Raw genomic sequence first — 20,692 nt, forward strand, 5'->3', positions numbered from 1 at the left:
CCTCCAGATTTGACCTTTCCTGCAACATTGAAAACCACGGATATGAAAAAAAAGAAATCATAAACAACAACAGCCACTTTAATTTTTGAAACAGCTGTAATTCCAAAACCATCAAACTGTGCAGTGCTCTCACTCTCAATGTGAGATCATCTCTCTGCATCCACAGCCCTTTGGAGGCAACCAAAGGGTTGTGCAACTTTGTATTGGCTACTGTAACCAAAAAAACCCTGCAGCTTTCCCCTTTGGGAAACCATCTGCAGACTTCACACAACCCCAACCAAAACAGATATCCCCATCCATCTTTGTGTTGACAACACCCATCTGGAACCTCACATTCCTTTGGAGGCTCCAATCATTGCACCAATCCTTCCACACCCAGTCAGATTCCCTCTTGGTGGGCTGCTTGGATGGACAGACAAGATCTCTCCATCCCCATCAATCCACCCCCTTTGCCTTCCATACACCACATGGTAAAACATATAACAGGTGCACCACCACTGGACAAACAACCCTTTAGAAACAACCCTCCATCTTCACAAAATTAAGCGTGTTCAATTGAACAACTCATCCATAATTAAGAATATGCTAACCCACACACAAACCATTCATGTGAAGGTGTTCCACTGCAATTGATGACTTCAACATATGTCCATTGGGTATTTCACACAGGACAGTACTCACATTTTGCATGAGATTCTTATAGGATCTTAATGAACCTGAATGCTCTTGTAGATATATAGACTAGGATCTCCTTTTCCTGAAACAAATTTGCAAAACAAACTTATAGAACAAAGTTTGTTCTGGAAATTTCCAGACAACTTTTTCCAGAACACCAGAACACCAGAAGCCTCCTGATCTTGTGGAAAACACAGTGTTGGTTATTCAAAGCTTCAGAACATCATAAGGCAAGAACACACCCAAAAAAACCTTCTGGTGTTCTGGGAAAACCCTTCTGGAAATTTCCAGAACCATATTTGTATACCCTGATTATCTTTGTTTCTTATCACTATTATTTATTTGTGTTTGATTGTTTGTGGCATCTAAGCAGAGTAGAATGATCATAGAGGTTAACAAGTTCTTGTTTGAAGTCTTACAGTTTTAACAGGAAAAGTGAATTTGTTTCAGTTCAAATGGGTCAAATGGTGGTGACCAGCCGGAGGAAAAGCTTGGGAAGGCTCAATACCAACTTGTTTGTGGATTGTTGCCAAGAGCATGAACAATGTGCCACAATCTGTGAAACTCCATACAGAGAAGGCATGTCACATTCACCTGGCTGTATTTTGGATCCAGTGTCCCTCCCTGCGCGCAAGCTGGACACCTCTGGACACCTCTTTTCAGGTTCCACAGAGGTCTGACAAGCCCCAACTTGGGTTTGTGTGAATTCTTGATGGACACATCATTGGTGGCAAGCAGTTGGGACACAATTGAATCAATCTGATGAAAAACTCTTGAGCTTCATGGAATCCATGAGCCCCATTATATTAGGCCCCATTTCATGGCAGGTTGTGAGTATTGTACAGCACCACAGTGTGTGGGGCTGTCTGATTGACTGTCTGAATTAGTCAATCCCTGTCCTGCCCAGACACATGCCACTAACTGGCAGGCTGTGAGAAAAATGTGCAAGAGAGCTATTGTTGAAATGGCTGTCCCCTACTGTCACATCACCAATAGCACATCAATTTACAATAAATTGGTTTGATAACTGTTTGCATCTTTTATAAGTAGTCTTACAATGTGTTTGTGATAATCCTCTTGTTTTTACCATCACTTTAGCATTGCTATCTTTGTTTACATATCTTGTGTATCATTGGTTTTGTATGGCAATTGTTATGTAGCTTTATGATTGCTCTTGCTTTTATAATCCTTCTTGGTTTTTATCAGTGTACTTGGGATTTATCATTGTACTTGTGATTTTTCATATTATCTTGCCTCTTTTTCATATTTTCTTAAGTTCATTCTCTATAAGTTATTTTCTAAGAAACTCGTATTAAGTATGTTATTTGCAAATATCAACAAGTAACTTATGTACAAAACTCGAGCAATGAGAGTGAAAGCAAAGTTAGCATATTCATCTTCGTTGGTTACATTTATGGTACACAAATATCGTTCTGGCAATTTCCAGAAGGTTTTTTCCAGAACTCCAGAACCCTTCGGGAAGCGTTCTGGCGTTCTGGAAAAAACACAAATACACACATAAACTTTCTGCTGCAGCCGTTCATTCCCCACATGCATCACCTAACAAACATGGATCAAGTGATCAGCAACAACTACCTCAAGCCAACCCAAGAAGATCAAGTTATCACGCCGTTCACTTTACAAATTCACCCATCTGCGCTTCAGGCCTTTTAATCGACCTTCAATTTGAACTTCAGATCACCAAACTTCTATATGGAACCCATTCCAGGTATCGAGAAATTTTTATTGGCTTGAGATGGGTCATTCACCGTGAATCAATTAATACTCAGAGGCAAAGCTTTCACTGCAATCCAATCGATACATAGAGGCCGTTTTATTCTTATGATTTTCATCCACTTTCTCCCGGTTTTCAAGCACAAAAATCAATCGATACAGGTATCATCATATTGAGATTCTTTCTTAAGTCTCAATTTGTACTCTTTGTACTTGTTAGTTAGAAAGCTATATAGAAGGAAACTAGAAAGAAAACACAAAAGCTTGAAAACTAGTGAAACAGCGACACTAAGATGAAAGATAAAATGATTATTGTTCCCAAGCCCATTTCAAACACTTTGAGTCGCAATAGATTGAGTGAAAAAAGCATCTTGCCGCGTAGTATCTTGCCCGGATTCATGAACATCAGTCGTTTGTGCGATGGGTTTGGTGCAAAGAGGCCTTAAATGTCCTGTCGATTGAAACAGGCGTTCAGAGTTCTTCAATCACTTTGAACTTTCAACTCGGCAGGCCAATCTTCCCCATCTGCCTTTGAGAAAGTATGTAATATTATACATACATGAATCTTTCAAGTTGAGGTTGGGTTTTTTTGAGCCATAATCGAGAAGTGAGAATGGAAGTGCTGAGATGGGAGAGGGATGAGATTTGGTGTCCTAGGGGATGAGGGGAGTGCCAGCGGAGTAGGTGGTGGTTTGGTTCATGGTGTAGTCGGGCTTCTGGAATTCTGGAGTGTGGGGCATTCAAAGTTGCAGAACACCAGAACGCCAGAACACACCAAACAAAAAAACTTCTGGCGTTCTGGAAAAAGCGTTCTGGAAATTTCCAGAACAATATTTGTGTACCACAATTGATAGATAACGAATGGCTACCTGGGTATGTGACTCACGCACAAATGTGGACATCACTAGGATTCTCATTGCAGAAAGGATTTATCAAACTTGTGAATTTGGCCATGTATGTATTGCATATGACGAAAGGGTACAATTCCGAGGCCTGCGTGTTCTAAGAAGGGGTCGTAGCAGACAGTACTGGGTAGCAGCTACTTTCGTTGCGCAAGCTTTCGAGTGATTTGGTCCTTCGAGACTTCTGATGTTGTTAGATCCTGTTGATCTTTCTAGATTCATTCATTCCCCACTTGGCATTTGATTCAATGGATTTTGATCATTACGTAAATATATATTTATAGACTCCGATGATGGCATGCGCAGATAGGAGCAAATTCTATTCTCTCATTCTCCCTCAAATCATGATCATCCCGATAAACACACTATAAGATATGTGGGTGGTTTAATGTGGTGTTCAGCTTGATCTTGTGTTTCTTTATATCTATTGCGAAGCTTCGATACCTTCAGTTCTGCTTCTCATCTTGTGCTTCAATCCCCTCGGAATTCAATCGCGAAATAATCGTTAGCCATGAGTGAAAAAGCAGATGCCAGCGTTGAGGAGGTCTTAACCAATGGTGAAGTTGAGCGGAAGCTCAAGCAACGTCACATTTCTATGATCGCTATTGGAGGTGAGCTTCGCCAACGATCTCATCTTATGCTCGTGATCTTCGATGGTGATATCTAGAATCGACATCTTCAATACTTTCTGTATCCTGCAGGAACTATCGGTACTGGATTGTTCTTGGGTACTAGTCAAGCGCTCACCACTGCCGGTCCAGTAGGTTTGCTGTTGGGTTATACGATCATGGGTTCGTCGAAAAACTCACCTATTGCAATACCTTTGCTAATGTCTTCATCTCTTCGTGTACTTCATTAGGGGCAGTTGTGTATGGCGTTCAAATGGCACTAGTAAGTCTTGCTATCGCGACTTTACGAATCACCGAACTTCACACTCTGATTTTTTTTTCGTTTTTTTTCTGGAAAGGGAGAGATGGTCTCGTATTTACCAATCTCGGGAGCTATCACACATTTTGCTGGTCGATTCTTGGATCCTGCGGCTTCTTGTAGTGTTGGATTTAACTTATGGTAAGAAACTCTCCAACAGCTACCTAGAGATATACTTTTTGACGACTGAGAGCATCATTCGTTCATCCATTCAATACTCCTGTTGAAAAACTCATCTAGGTATTCAGCCGGAATAAGCCTTGCAACTGAAATTACTGGTTTGTTGGAAACATATCCTTTCAGAATTGAAACTTTTAACTAACACTCTATCAATTGCTAAGCTGCGGCACTTATTGTCGAATATTGGGATACGGCAACAAACGTTGGAATATATATTGCAGTTGTAAGTTTCCATAATTCAGAATCTTGAACAATCAAATCTTCAATAAAAAATTAAGCCTTGTCTACCACACAGTTCACAGTCACTATATGCGCCTTGAACTTTTTGGGTGTGGAGTGGTTTGGGGAAGTGAGTCAACTCATCAACTTCCTTCCTAGAAGCTGAACAATTGGTGCTGATTTACCTACGTTGATTGTCAAGGCCGAATTCTGTTTTGGTGAGTTTTGAAGGCTCGTTACAAAGAGTGGTTTCAGTTGCTAAACTCAATCACACTTAATTTATAAACAGCCTTATTGAAAGTAACTATGATCGTGATCTTAATCATCGCCGGAATAGTACTTGATCTTGGTGAGGATTCATCTTACTTGACTTCAGCTCAAGAAAGGTCACTTTACTAAATCAATTCTCTTGGTGAAAGGTGGTGGTCCAAGCCATGATTTTATAGGTTTCAGGTTAGGAATCAGCTTTATTTCAATCAGTACACTAAGTATCTCATTGATTGAGGTTTCATATTTCAGATACTGGAAAGATCCAGGTCCATTTACTCAACTTTTTGATATCCCAGGTGCACTTGGTAGATTCCTTGCGTTTTGGCAGGTGGTAAGGAGGTTTTGTTTAAAATCATTTGATTCTCTTGATCATTTTACTTTTATGCGCCGTAATCTAATGATGTTAATCAGTTCATATTCGCAGCTTTTGCATATGTCGGTACTGAAACTGTAGCAGTAGCAGCTGGTGAAGCAGAAAACCCCCGTAAAACAGTACCAAAAGCTATCAAACGAGTGTTTTTCAGGTAATGAAAAATAGATCATCTTTGTCAAACACTAATTGGTATCTAAGACTGAGTGATGGGTTGACATCGTATTTTGGATTAGGATCTTGATTTTCTACCTAGGAGGTGTCTTTGTTATCGGTCTCTTAGTTCCATCTGATGATCCAAGACTCTTCAAGTTGAAAGGTAGTAGACCTGGCAGTTCGTCTCCTTTTGTTATTGCTATGGAAAGAGCTGGGATCAAAGTACTGTATGTTTTTCTTCTTCTCATTCATTCATTTTTTGTTTTAGACTTTAAAGTTACTAACTTTTATCGATTTTGCAGACCTGATATTATCAATGCCGTGATTTTAACATCTGCTTTCTCAGCTGGAAATAGTTCATTATGTTGGTAACTCAAACCTACCAGCTCTCCTTCCCGCGAAAAATTGCTGATCTGGATCGATACTCATAACATCTCCAGATGTAGGAAGTCGTATTCTTTATGGATTAGCTCTAGAAGGCCAAGCTCCAAGCTTCTTCAAACGTTGTACACCCAAAGGACTTCCAATGTGGTCACTAGTCATCACTGCTTCTTTTTCATTACTAGCTTTCTTGAGGTTAAGTTCAAGCGGTACGACTCTTTTTCGTTGGCTTTCTAATTTCTCTTCTGTTACTGGTCTTTGTACTTGGCTCTCTATTTTACTCGTAAGTCTTGTTTTTCCATTTACTTCTTACTTTCTCGAGGGTTTGATAGGAATTGTTTTTGTTTGTTTCCTTGCTTTGTAGTCTTATATCCGATTTTATCATGGTATGAAGTCTCAAGGTCTTGATAGATCTAAGTTACCTTACAAGTCTCCTTTTCAACCATACCTTTCATATTTTGCTTGTATAATGATCATTTTGATTATCATTTTCAATGGGTTCACTTTTTTCATCAAAGATCATTGGTAAATTTTTCCACAATTATAAAGCTCAGTATTCCAAATACTCCTAGAAAAACGATCAAAACTAATCTTGAATTTCTTTTTTTTGCTTTTGATCAATTCAAAAGGTCTTCATCAGGATTCATCGCAGCTTATGGTGCACTTGTACTTTATTTGATTAGTTTTGTTTATTGGAAACTTACACGTAAAACCAAATGGATTGAATATTCAAATATGGATTTCAAAACTGGAATTAAACAAATCGAAGAGATGAATGAATTTTATATAAAAACTTCATTTGTTCCTAAAACTAAACTTGAGAAATTTTGGGATTGGGTAAGTTTTTGTCTTTGTTGGATTGGTTAGTAATAGCATTTGGTAATGTTTACTGACTTCTATTTTTTACTTATTGGGGTTTGCTTTGATCTAATCTTTTTTGAAGTTGTTTTGATGTATGAATCAAAAATATGAAGCTAAGCAACCACCAGCTTGAATATTACATGGACTTCTTTCATCTCCTTTTCCAAGAAAGCTACATCACCTCACTGTTCTGGTCTCTGACACAAACACCTGTACCATAGTCAAACCCCTAGAAATGGAAAGTTGTCTTCACTTACCAATGTTTTTTTTTTCTGCTGAACCAAAGATTCCAAATACTATCATCTTTGCATTTTTACAATTCTTCATGAAATGGGATGTGGCTTGAAGTAAATCTTTGTACATACCAAGTTTCAGATATCTCCGAAATTTAAACATGAGAATAGAATTTGTTTTTTCTTCACTGGGCTTATTCAGACTGAATACTAGAAATTTTATCTTTACTCCAAGACTTTTGTCAGCCAAGTTATGATCAAATGTTTTGACAAAAGGTATATGGTTATACTTGGGATATGACGAAGATGCAATATTATAAGGAATGAAGAAGTTTCTTAAATCCAAACCAAAGTGCAGTCAAACACCTGTGCACTCTCTTGAAAAAGGGAGAATAAGTTCACTGATAAAGCCTTAATTTCATTTCTGAGTAGATGGTAGCCGTATTTATACTTGCCACTACCATCATCTTTTCTTTGAAAGTAGTGTATGCATGGTTTTTTAATTTCTTCCTATCAAATATTTGTTTTGATTGGCTCAATCTTTTGCTTGCTCAATCTGATTTCACCCCCCAACAAATCGATTTCAAACCCAAAAGAAAAACATAAATACATCACATCCAATCGCTCTACAGTCAATCTAGATTAGCTTGTCCGAGCAGATTTTATTTATTTATTTTTTACAGCAATACAGGTAAATCTATAAGCATAAACATATGATTCATATGCTTATGTTTGTCTGGTCATGAGTCAGACCAACCACTGCTGACCACAGTCAACAGCGCTTCACTATTATGAACCTTCAGCACCGTACTTTCATCCTACACGCATCGATCCCATATTCCATTTCAGCCAAGGACCTCTAGTGTGAGCTTGACCTTGTCTTCTAGGCTTTGAATTCAATCTCTTTACTTCAATTCAGACCTCTAAGCTTCGATTTGGCCCTCTGCGTCTTCGATTCAACCCTCTATGTCTATTTGAGTCTATCGGTTTTGAAATCTTGGCTTTGATGCAAGTGAAGGGCTGTCTTTAGCCCGTGTTCTCACTTTTGAATCCCTTCTTTAGGCTCCAGATCCAACTCGTAAATTCAACTGTTAAGCTCTGGCCATTTGTTGACTAACTCAATCGTTCCCTTCTTATTTATCTTCCTTAGCTTTGAATCTGTCACATCAGATCAAATCCATTGTCTCAATGTTCATTCTGCTTGTATCTCATCTAGCCTCAGCTTGCCATTGGGATACAGTCTCTTCATGTGGTGCTTCAATCGCTTTCCAAATCCATTGATACCATGCCAGAAAGTGAGGAGATCGTGTGCAATGATCATGGTCACAGATAGGCAGAGTGCCAACAGTTCTTAGATCAAGTCATAGATCGTGTACTCCACACTGGAGTATGCAAGGAAGCCAGCAACCACCAAGTATGATCTCAGGTCCTACTGAAAAGGAAATAAGACAGTTCTTCATGACCGCAAAGTAAGAAAGTACAGTGCAAGTCTTTAAGCATTTGCAAGAGGTTTGTGCATTCTGAGACTGTGGGCCTAATGAACTCATAGGCGACAGAAAAAGCCCAGAAATTATATCAACTAGACCTGAGGATGATGACAGTAAACAGTCCATGTTATTGAATTGATTGAGCATTGGGATGACAGGTACAAAATTCCTATACACAGATAAGACACTGATTTTTTCTCGAGAAGCACAGCAAAATCGGATAGCAAGAAAAAACAATATAATGAGATCCACAGACTGGGTAAGTAGCCTCTTACTGATGATTTGCAATAAAACAAGATCGATCCTCGCCGCTGGATTGGATCTATTAGATTGCTGGATCCCCAAATTACTCTAGAGTGTCTAAACCAAAGACCAGGGCTTGAGTTGACAGGCAGAAGGGAGTCCAAAGAAATGTAACATTTCAATTAGCGGGGGTTTAGTCGGTGAACAGGACTTAAGTCAAAGAAAATACACACCCTGAATTGGTAATAAGATAGGGAATTGAGTCGATGAGCTTGGAGATATCTGATGAATGGAACAGGACATTGGACCGATTGGACAGACAAAGAAGATATTCAAAGATCAGATGATCGATCGCAATATGAGAACAATATTCAAAGAGCTTACTTGAGTCAAAGCCGAGTTGTTACAGCCGAGATCGAAAGGGTGGTTGGATCGCGGGATGAAAGCCTAGATGATATGCACAATTTTCAAAGGATAGTTAGTGACGAGGTAAAGAGGATTCAAGTGATTTAAGGATGGGTTTGGACGGAATGGATTGATGCTGATAGATGCTGATCAGTCAGAAGCTTGAATCGTCAAAACGGGCCCATTCAACTGAATGTGGTGTCGCAGTTGAAGGCTATGTATGCTTATAAAATGGCCTGTATTGGCCTGTATACGTCTGAAAATAAAAATAAAAATTCTCGATTGGCCAAGCTAATCTAGATTGACTGTACTTCAAAATATGTAATTGTTTTGTTACGCTGACTGTTTTTTCTTAATTGGTTGGCCAAAAACAGGAAACCAATCATGAATGATTCGCCAGGTGGAGGTGTATTATTCTTCTGCTACTGCAAAGTTTTCCAGTAGCGTAGCGGGTTGATTGGGTCGCATCATTACAAAATCATAGCGGCTAGTGTAGCGTTAGGTTTCTCAATTCAGCACAGAATCAGTCCGCTGCACCCTACTGTTAAAAAGTTAGCTTAGTAAATTTTCCATTTTTCCAAACCTTTCTCAATCAGTTAGTAATTAAAAAAAGTTATCAAAATAACAGTTACTAAAGAATATCAAAGACTTAAACTGAATCAATTTGAATCAAATCAATTCTCTATGGGAATTTATACGAACATTTTATTCTAACAACCAAAATTTATCACATTTTCATTCATCTTCAAATTTATAAGGGTATAGAAACCACGAGGTACATATGTACACTTCCCGGATGACATTCCAATATTTAAATATATTTTGTAAGATGATCTTCCACAAAATTTGGCTATGCTCGGTTGGGTCGTGCCAACATGGACTTCAAATGGATTGTTAAGATTGGTTCTTAACTTCTTTCTTAGTCAACTTACTAAAGTTACCCTGACATACCGATGCTTGCAAGCTCAGATGTCTGGAACCTTTCTGCAGGAAATGTATCGCATAATTTATTGAATTTTGATAACCTACAAGATGCTTACTGAAGTGAGAGGCTTTTAAAGAGGAGTTAGATGAATGGTCAGCAGGTCAAATCTTAATGGATGATAGGGTTTGATAATTTAGGATGACAATGCAGTTTGAGACTGTAGTTTGAAGGTAGTTTCAGTGTAACTCATCGTCACCAACGGTCAACAACCATCATCACCACCACCCATCAACTCACCCTATCACCATCAACCAACAACAACAACAACAACAAGTACCATTCACCATCATCGATAAACTCAATAGTATCAAAACAAAATGAGATCGATCAAAGTATCTTCATCTTAGAATCGATCAATCAAACCAATCAAAATGAAGATATCAATCAAAACTTATCATTAAATATCCTTCATTACCATCATCATCAAAAACACAACCAAAATAACTCAAAACACCCACTTTACCCTTTCTCAAGTCTCAATTCTCGATTCTCGGCTATGATACCTACTCCTACCCCACCTCCCGGTCTTTCTGTTCTAACGGCTCAACAACAAAGAGCAAACGAATTAACCAAGATTGCCAAAACTCAAATCGTATTCAAAATCGGTGGTCTCACTGAGGAAAACTTTGCTTATGCTCAACAAGAAATTCAAGCTGTTAAGTTTCTATTGTTACTTTTTCTCCTTTTAGAGATCTTTTACTTACTACTCCTCTTTTTTCAAAATAGGTTGTTCGTCAAAATCCAGGTGATACAGACTTGTTTTACATCCAACGTCTTATTCACGCTTCAATCTCAGCTTTAGGATTTCAATCTTCACATAATCTCTCCTCTGGTCTAGTCCTCAACTCACCATCTCAATCCCAATTGGCTCTAAGGCTCTTAACTTCTGAACTCAAACTCTTGGCTCGTGATCCGTTTTCATCCAACAAGTTTGCAACTGCTCTAGCAGCTGCACTTCATGCTGGTGATGCATTCGAATTACCTCCATTCATTCGAGCTACCTCATTATCACCACTCGAACGATTACTCTTACTTCCACCTTTATTAGGACTTCTTTCTCTTACACCACCTCCACCTCCACCTACAGCTCCTCTTCCACCCGGTTTACCACCTCCACCAGTCTCGAGTCAGTATCAACATCCAGCGCTTTTAGCCAAAAAGCGACAAATCGCTCGCGATGCTGTTCAAAGCTTACGTGAAACGATCGGTGCTGCACTTCATAGCCTATCGATCCCTGTCACGCCATCAACACAAACCCCTTCTCCATCTGCTGCTAACAACAACAGCAATAACAACAATGCATCAGATGAACAATTACCCGAACTAACTGCTATTCAACTCTCAAAGCTACTCGCCATCATCATCTCTGATACCACCGTTCCTGCTGCTGTTGCATCTGAGGAACAAGAACAAGAACCTGAATGGCTCTGGACACCTACAGTTCAACGTGCTGCTGTACAAGCTCTAGTGTCTCGTGTCGGACAAGAGTTGGCATCTCAGATCGCAAATCATTGTCTTTCAGAAGCTCGATTCCCATCCAATCCCACTCCAATCTCACTTCTTTACCGAATATGTTCCGATCCAACGATTTGTACAGCTGATCTTTGTAAATCAGTTCTTATCAAAACTGGTCGAGCTCATCCAAAAGGTACACCTGAAGGAGAAGTCAGCGATCAATTACGTGAATTGATTCTTCTAGCTACCAAATATGGAGCCGAGTTTCATATCGACCATGTCTCTTGGATTCGTGGTGTTGGAGAACTTTACTCTAATCGAATCCGTTGGTCAGATGTAATCCAATTAACCTTTGATCGACCTAATGGATCAACTTTACCTGAAGCATGGGGATTACGCTTCCTTGCCAAAGTTTTAAGTTTGGCACCATCCCTCACACTTTCCTCATCCGATACTACCGGTACTTCTCAAGCACCGGAAGTCTCTACCCCTACTTCTACCTCGAGTCATAGCGCTGCAGGTAGCACTCGATCGGATGCTCCTCCTACTGAACTTGCACCTTCATCGACCGAACCTACTCGAACATCTACCAGTCGTTCAACTGCTGCCATTTCAAGCTTGTTTGAACGATGGCGTAGTCCGCTTGCCAAGGTTCAACTTATCGATCGACTTCTCTCTCTTCCACTTGACGCCTCTCCCTTCCTACACGCTCTCAAACCCACTCCACTCTCTCCAATGGTCGGTCCAGCTTGTCATAGACTGGTGGCAACTGAAGAAGTAGCATTGATGGGAGCTTCAGCCACCATTCGACTTTTAGCCAAATCAGTCGAAATGAGCGGTTGGAATGTAAAGGAACTCCTGTGCGAGATCACTTCACTTCTTGGTCAAGCTCCAGTCCAAGAGCCTGGAATCCGTCTAGAGGACGGTGAGGCCGAGAAAGTGATTGAGAAATCATCAGAGATCATGGAACGAGCGTGTAAAGCCAATCCTGAGTTGGTCATGATTGCTCTCATTCAAGTCGAGGTAAATGTTTTATCCCTTCAGAAATCAGATGTACATGTTTCTCTTTTTTTGACTCTTGTTTTGCGTGTTTGATCTTTAAGCGACCATGGGGTGTCTTACACAATGATCTAGCATCTCAATTACTTCAATCTTTCCTCACTGGTCATCCATCTCATCAACTTGTCTTCCTTAGAATCTGGCAACTCGATCCTTCTTTTCTCATGGCTGCCTTGCGAGAGTTTTATGAGTCGAACGAAATGAATGTCACTCGAGTACTAGATATTGCTCAAGACCTTAAAATTCTAGAACAAGTGTTGAATTGCCAACCATCCGTGCAAATGGTTCTCGATCTTGCTTCATTAGCCTCAAGAAGGGAATACCTCAACCTAGACAAATGGCTCGGTGATCGGCTCAGTTCATATGGTCGAGGATTTGCAAACGGATGTTTAGAGTTCTTGGCAAAAAAAGTATCACATGACCTAGGTCGACAAACCGATGGCCCTGCCTCTAATACCCTAACCGCCGCCGAGCCTAGTACACTTAGTCTCAGTGCACCTACGGTCTCAATCTTTATTCGAATCATTAGGCACCAACATGAATTGTTGAGTGTAGAAGAATTAGAAAGATTCAAAGAAGTTCGAACCCAAGCTGTCCAACTTCATCCTAAACTAATGAACTTCTTACCTGGCAATGAGGATGAACCAGGAATTCAATTATCTTCATTTGATTCACGCACAGAGGCAGAGGTAGATGCGTTTTATAAAAAGATGTATGATCTTGAATTATCAGTAGATCAAATCGTAGGCATCTTAAGAGCTATGAGAGATAGCTCAGAAGTTCATTCTCATCAATTCTTGGCCTGTCTACTTTCAGGTTTATTTGATGAATATAAATTCTTTGCAACTTATCCAGCTAAAGAATTAGGATTAACAGCTGCTTTGTTTGGGTCATTGATTAGAGAACAATTGATTGGATATGTACCACTTGGGATTGCAGTAAGATACGTATTAGATGCGATCCGACATCCGATTGAATCGAAATGGTATGCATTCGGATCTCAAGCTTTGGCAAGATTTCAAAATCGATTAGAAGAATGGCCGCAATTGGCAGCTGCCGTTTCAGAAGTCGAATCTTTAAAACTTACACATCCTGAAGTGTATCTTCGAGCGAAATCGGTCTTGACGGGTGATCGGTTTGATGAAAATCAATACCTTGCAACTTTGGTTGGAAAAGGAGGAGATGACGATCTAGTGACTGGAGGTTTAATTGGAGATCAACAACTTACAAGAACAAATTCAGAGGATTCAGACGAACCGCTTGCACTACTGTTTCCTGCGATTCAATCTGATGACGATCTAATCAAAAGAGAACTCAAACGAAGAAAGATGTTAGGAACTTATCAACAAGATCAATCATCACAAGAAAGAGATCCAAGATTGATGACTTCAAAAGAAAGTTTTATTGAACCACCTGAAGCGACTTCAGATAAGATTTTATTTATAGTCAATAATCTAGCACCGAATAATTTAGATTCAAAATTATCTGAACTTTCTAATGCACTTAGTCCAGAGTTTGATGGGTGGTTTTCAAAATATTTTGTAACTCAACGTGTTTCAATCGAACCAAACAATCATGGATTATACTTAAATTTGATCGATAAATTATCTAGACCTTCAATCATTAAACAAATCACAAATGAAACTTTGATGAAATGTGGTAGAATGTTAGAATCAGAAGCTACATTAAGATCAGGAGCCGATCGAACGATTTTAAAGAATTTAGGATCATGGCTTGGTCAATTAACTTTAGGAAGAGATAAACCGATCAAACATCGACAAATTTCATTCAAAGATTTGTTATCACAAGGATTACGATCGAATAGATTAATAGTAGCTATCCCATTTGTTTGTAAAGTCTTAGAGCAAGCAAGTAAGAGTAAGATTTTCAGACCACCTAATCCTTGGTTAATGTCAATCTTATCTGTCTTGGTGGAATTATATAGTAGAGCAGGATTAAAATTAAATCTAAAGTTTGAAATTGAAGTGTTGTGTAAAGCTTTAGAAGTAGAATTGAACGAGATTAAAGGATCAGAAGAAGTTCGAAGAGAACTAGAAGAAGTAGAAGAGATGAAAAAGATCAAAGAAGGTAGAGAGATTGGAGAAGGAGCGACTTCAAGTCAATTACCATTACATTCACTTCATCAACACTTAGGAACAGATGCAGGAGTGACAGGTGGAAGAACAAGTGAAATGGAGATTGAGAATGTGATTGGTAGAGCTACTGGAATGATGTCACAACAACAAAGTTCACTTCAACAATCACTTCATCAACAACAAGTTTCTGTTGATGGGATTGAAGGTGTGGGGAAGATTATGGGAGGTGGATTACAACCGTTATCTACTGGTCAAGGAGGATTAGGTGGACAAGTGGGATATGCGAATAGTTTACAAGGTAAGAGTTTGTTTCAAGTCATGATTTTCTTTTGGAAAAGAAGCGATCTTGTTCAATTGATTTCTCTTTTTGGGATTGAATTGTAGATTTATTGAAACAAGCTTTAGTCGAATTACCTTTATTGATGAGGTTTGGAACTACTGGAGGTTCTGGGAATGGGATGTCTAATGATGAGAATCGAATGAAATGGTGGAGAGGAATCGTATTTAATTCGATTGAAAGAGCCATTCGAGATGTAAGTATTGAAATCTTATCATTCTTCGATCTTTCCCCAATACTAATTTTCGGAATTCTTGGTTGGATTGAATTCGAAATAAGATTATTGGACCAGTAGTCGAAAGATCAGTCACGATTGCAAGTCTTTCAACTCGAGAATTAATGTTGAAAGATTTTGCAATGGAAGGAGATGAAAATAAGATGAGATTAGGTTCAATGATGATGGTTAGAGGTTTAGCTGGTTCATTAGCTCTAGTGACTACAAAAGAACCTCTAAGGAATATGATCATTAGTAATCTTAGATCTTCGGTTTCTTCTTTTGATCAAGTTTGTGATTTCTTAATCTTCCTTTTCCTTTCTGTCTGAAATTAGAGACTGATTCTTTTTTTTGATCGTGATGGTTTAGTGGACAGTCGAAGAAGACGAGATTTTAGGTGTTACTAATGAGAATTTAGAAGTTGGATGTCAGGTTATTGAAAAAGTTGCGGCTCAGAAGGCTATGATGGAAATCGAAATTAGTTTAGGACCTGCTTTTGAAGCTAGAAGAAGACATAGAGAGGTAGGCTACAAAGATTTTATAGTTTTTTCCTCTCGATTCTCAATCATTGAATTTGATAATTTTTTTACTGATCAATTTGAACGTTCTTTTTGCGATAGCATACCACCAATGCATTTTGGGATACATCTGCAATGGCAGCATCCCATTATTCTGGAATGTTACCTATGCCATTAAGATTAAAATTAGGAGGATTAGATGAAGATCAATTGAGGATTTATCAAGAATTTTCAATTCATCAATCGATTCCTTCTACCGGTAATCCTAATAATTCTACTTGGGGTAATTCTGGTTTACAATCACAAGGTGGGAATAAAGATGATGAAGGGGCAGGAAGGGAAGGTGAAGTTAGACAGAAGGATGTGGTTAATGAAGCTATGAATGCAATCAATGTAAGTGGTTCTATAAAGCGACTTAAACTCTGAACGAAATCTTGAATTGATTTGTTTTTGTATTTCTAGTCTTTGGCAGCTGAATTAGATTCAACAACCAATGTAGATGAAAGTTCGATTAAAGAAGGATTAGAAACTTTGATGGGATATCTAAATGAAGGAGGAGCTACTTTAATGGTTGCACAAAAATCAGTTGCAATGTTATATAGATCTCAATCTGATAGATTAGGACGTGAAGTGTTTGTTAGAGTCTTGGAAAGGATTTGTTTCTTGAGTCCTAAAGTCGGACAAGAAGTCTGTCAATGGTTGTTATATGCTGATGATGAAGTAAGTTTCTCCTTTTCCTTTTCAAGAAGTTGACATTATGTCGAGAAATCTGATTTTTTTTTGTCAAAATTGTAGAGGAAGTATAGTGTTCCGGTTACTTTGGCATTAGTTTCAAGAAGGATTGTACCGGTTGTTGAATTCGATGGTGTTATGGCTAGATTGATCTTGAAGGATTTTAAACCCACTCTCATGAGTTTTGTGGCGCAATTCTTGGTGGCTATTGTGGAATCTGAAGGTTGTGTAATACCGATTGGAATGATGAAACATTCAATTATGACTTTGAATAGAGCTGTTCAAATTGGTCGTGCAAGTCCTGAGTAAGTCTTTTGATTTTAATTGAAAATTAGATATCAAAATAGGACTTGATGAGTTTTTTTCTATGATAGGGTGACAAGTATCATGGAAAGAATGCAAAACAAATTATCAGTAGTGATGAGTAAAGAATCAGATCCGAAATCGATAAACAACAACAACACAAGTACAAGAGAAGAGAATGAATTAAGAGAACAATTAAGTTTTTGTTTTGCAGAATGGATTCGAATCTATTCGAATTCATATTCAATAGAGAAACCATTTATAGATTTTGTTGGATCATTACAAGCACATGGAATTTTAAAAGGAGAAGAACTTTCATCAGCATTCTTTCGAATTTGTATGGAATTAAGTTTAGATTCATATATCAAATCTAAAGCAAATGGAGGACAACCTAATAGAGGAATTTTTCAACCAGTCGATGGATTTGCAAAATTGATTTCATTAATGATCAAATACCATACAGACCCAACAGGTGAAGATATTGGTAAAGCTAAAACTCATTATATGATGAAATTATTATCAATTGTTTTATTGGTGATGAGTAAATTTCAAAAAGAATTAGGTCAACATTTTCAACAAAAACCGTTTTTTAGATTCTTTTCTAGTTTATTGGTTCATTTAAATTCACTAGAATCACATCTTGGTAATTCTTATCAATCTTTGATGATGACTATCAGGTTAGTTTGAATGCTTTTGATCTTCTTTTTGAAATAAAAGAGTGATATATTAGGCACTAAAATGATTTGTTTTTGCTTTGAATCGTAGTAATTTGATTGATTCGATGCAACCTGCGAACTTCCCTGGATTTGCTACTTCTTGGATGGCATTAATTAGTCATCGACTATTGATGCCTAAATTATTGATGTTTAAAGATCGAGAAGGATGGCCAACAGTTCATAGATTACTTTTAACGCATTTAAAGTTTTTAAACCCGTTTTTAAAAGAAAATCAAAAGATGGATGAAGTCTCACAAACACTTTATACAGGCACTGTACGAATCTTTTTAGTGTTATTACACGATTTTCCAACCTTCTTAGCATTTTATTATCATTCATTCCTTAATGGATTACCGATTTATGCTATTCAATTAAGTAATGTGATCTTAGCTGCTTATCCGGTTGGAATTAGATTAGTAGATCCATTTGTTAGTGGGTATCAATTAGAAAATAGTTTAGAAGTTAAATCAATACCATTAATCGGCTCTGATTTTACAAGTGTTTTAGAAATCAATGGAATCAAAGAAAGGTTTGAAAAGGTTTTCAGTTTAGTTGAACTTGGAATTGGAGGAAGAACAGAATTAGAAATCGAAAGGAAAGAATTAATTGTAGAGTTCAAGAATCGAATTGAAATTGATAGGAAATCTTCGAATGGATTGATCAATGCATTGGTTTTGACACTTGGAATTAAAGCGATTGGGACTGGAAAGTTTGGGGATGTTGGGAATGGGTTTGATGAAAGTTGTGAATCTGTGATTATCTTGAAAGAACTTATTGAAACATCTGATCCAGAAGGTTCGTTATGATTTCTTTTTCATTGCTTCTTTTTTGGAATTGAAAACTGATGTTTTTTTGGGGGATTCAGTTCGATATATGATACTTGTTTCATGTATATATCAATTAAGATGGCCAAATGCACATACGAATTGGTATGTAAACTTATTACTGAACATTTATTCCAACAAAACCAATTCTTCAAGTTCGATCACTTCAACCAACACAAACGGAAGTCATTCAAGAGAAATCATTAAAGAACAAATCTTAAGAGTCTTCTTGGAAAGAATCTTGGTACAAAGACCTCATCCGTTTGGAATAATTTATGGATTTATTAAATTATTGGGATTGATGAAAGAAGAAAAAGAGAAAGATGGAGAGATTGGAGGATTGAGAGTGATTGAAGAATGTAAAGAATTAAAAGCATTGTTTGGGATTTGTAGAAGGTTTGTTTAAAGATTTGAAAGATAAAAAAGATTGAAAAGGATAAGAAAGAAGTATAGAATAGATTGGATTGGATTGGACTGGATTGGAAAGAAATTGTATTTTGAAAAAAGTGATGTGAAGGGGTGGATTGATTTTTTTCTTGTGTGCGTTGTGTGTGTGTGTGTTTTTAGATATGAAACAAAATGTTTGTTGATTTTTTTAGAAGAAAAAAAATCGTTATCTTTTCTTTTCTGTTTTCTTTTCTCTTTTTTTTTTATTCTTCTTCCTTTTTTTTTCTTTTTGGTTCTGGTTTCTTAAATCTTTTTACTTGGAGAATTTGATGGGATATATATATATATTCATATATAATGGTAAATATATAAATATACGTATAATTTTTTTTTCTGGAAGTTGTTGAATGAAGAGAATTAGAAAAGAGGAAGAGTATGAGAGATACATGGTCAAAAGTGGAATGAGTTGAGTGGTTGTTTTTTTTAGATTAGAGGAAAATGTTAATGTCGATTACATAGATTTTTGTATTTTTTGCTCTTGCTTTATGTCTTGGAGAACAAATCTAGTGATTGAGAGCGTTTTGAAATGAATGTACATAGGTATTGTAAATTAAAATATATACAAATCATAAAGTGATCTTCATCTCAGTGAATTCAAAATACAATGGTATGATTATACATAAACCTGATATTGGATTTTCCCTTTTGAAGAGTACTTATTCAGTTCAGAAATCAGTGATCTACATCTCATTGGTATATATGTATGTACAAAAGAGGTTCGATGTCAATTTGAAGAAAGTGTCTTCAAAGGGAGATTTAATTTCAGGGTAAGTTCATCTTTCAAAAGCTTTTTGATAAGATAAGAAGATATTTTGAGGAAAGTTTATGAGATAAATAATTTATTTTAACATCTTGGAAACTGGAATGAATTCCAAGCATGTGAAAGACATCTCAAAAGATACAATGGATCCTGATGGTAGACAATAATGACATTGAAGCCCATGATCAAGATTTTTTTTGGGCTATCCCGTCCGCCTTTGCTCGCTAAAACTTTACAGACCAGACAGCTGATCATTATTGCCCCTCCGGACTTAACACCGTGGCAAAGACCCCAAGTGACTCTTCAAGGAAGCTTCCTGAGAAAGAAAAGACGTAGGAACATTGGGGTGTAGGACTGGACGCGGCCGCGCGAGGGCCTTAGTAGGGAATCCGCAAGGAATTGGCAGACAATTTGACAAATCTGTATGTCACTGCGAGTAATGTCAATTCGATTTCTGGTGACCTCAATGTAGCCTGAGAGACTGGAGTCTGGGGCTATGACCCGGTTCTGGCCCCGCGCAGTCAGCTATGCCCGAGTAGCTTCTGCAGGCTGACAATACATGTCACTTCATTTGAGAAGTAGCCAGGGAGTGAAAGTGGTGGAGTTGAAATTGGGTGTGCCTAGACATTGGAGGGAGTATGGTGATTGGGAGGGATGCAAGGAGTTATATTAGCACAGGAAAAGTGGAACCCAAAGCTGTTGAAATTTGTAACAATGGCATAGGTCACCTTTCACAGGTAAACATCCTTCATATATACAAAATAAGACACTATGTATGCTCACCACCAACACCATTGGATGGATTGGATGGTGCTCATTCAGAACTGAGAGTGTGAGATGAGCATGTATAGTGGCATATTATGTGGCCACCATCTCACACAGCTGGCACATCACTCATGTTGTACTCACACCATCTTGCTATGGGATCTCTCACTATGTTAGGGCCACATTACAAAGGTATGTGAGAGTCACATGGAAGCTCATCTGTGTATTGTTCACCCATACATGTATTATCAACGAGGCCATTCTGAAATGAACAATGATGAAAGTTGCCCTGTGGTGTATAAAATGTATGTCTTTGCGGAAGTGATATGGCAAGGATTTTATCTTATTTCAATTTTCTGGTCATCCATACAAAGAATATATCACATTGACACACCACCAAGGACTTGATGAATTTGGTTTCCAGGGGTCCCATATCCT

The 20,692-nt window shown here is 37.9% G+C and overlaps 2 protein-coding genes across 2 annotated transcripts; both read left to right on the forward strand.

Moving 5' to 3' along the window:
• Positions 1-3,822: 3,822 nt before the first annotated feature.
• On the forward strand, positions 3,823-7,092 carry MELLADRAFT_49500 (uncharacterized protein; the record flags this gene model as incomplete). Its single annotated transcript, XM_007413152.1, has 18 exons — positions 3,823-3,922; positions 4,013-4,102; positions 4,171-4,202; positions 4,279-4,379; positions 4,479-4,516; positions 4,580-4,641; positions 4,714-4,767; positions 4,840-4,855; positions 4,927-4,986; positions 5,057-5,090; positions 5,157-5,238; positions 5,319-5,431; positions 5,514-5,660; positions 5,736-5,797; positions 5,874-6,097; positions 6,179-6,339; positions 6,444-6,651; positions 6,758-7,092. The coding sequence occupies 18 exons, from the start codon at positions 3,823-3,825 to the stop codon at positions 6,764-6,766; spliced, it is 1,593 nt and encodes a 530-aa protein (XP_007413214.1).
• Positions 7,093-10,524: 3,432 nt separating this feature from the next.
• Positions 10,525-19,059, forward strand: MELLADRAFT_117315 (uncharacterized protein; the record flags this gene model as incomplete). The annotated part of the gene is made up of 13 exons (XM_007413153.1): positions 10,525-10,683; positions 10,755-12,506; positions 12,587-14,064; positions 14,488-14,936; positions 15,023-15,171; positions 15,255-15,479; positions 15,559-15,711; positions 15,810-16,100; positions 16,170-16,427; positions 16,503-16,744; positions 16,814-17,419; positions 17,508-18,253; positions 18,324-19,059. 13 exons carry the CDS (start codon positions 10,525-10,527, stop codon positions 18,686-18,688), a joined length of 6,873 nt encoding a protein of 2,290 aa, XP_007413215.1.
• Between the last annotated feature and the right edge of the window lie 1,633 nt (positions 19,060-20,692).

The sequence above is a fragment of the Melampsora larici-populina genome, assembly GCF_000204055.1.
Source record: "Melampsora larici-populina 98AG31 unplaced genomic scaffold MELLAscaffold_35, whole genome shotgun sequence".
Lineage (NCBI taxonomy): Eukaryota > Fungi > Basidiomycota > Pucciniomycetes > Pucciniales > Melampsoraceae > Melampsora > Melampsora laricis-populina.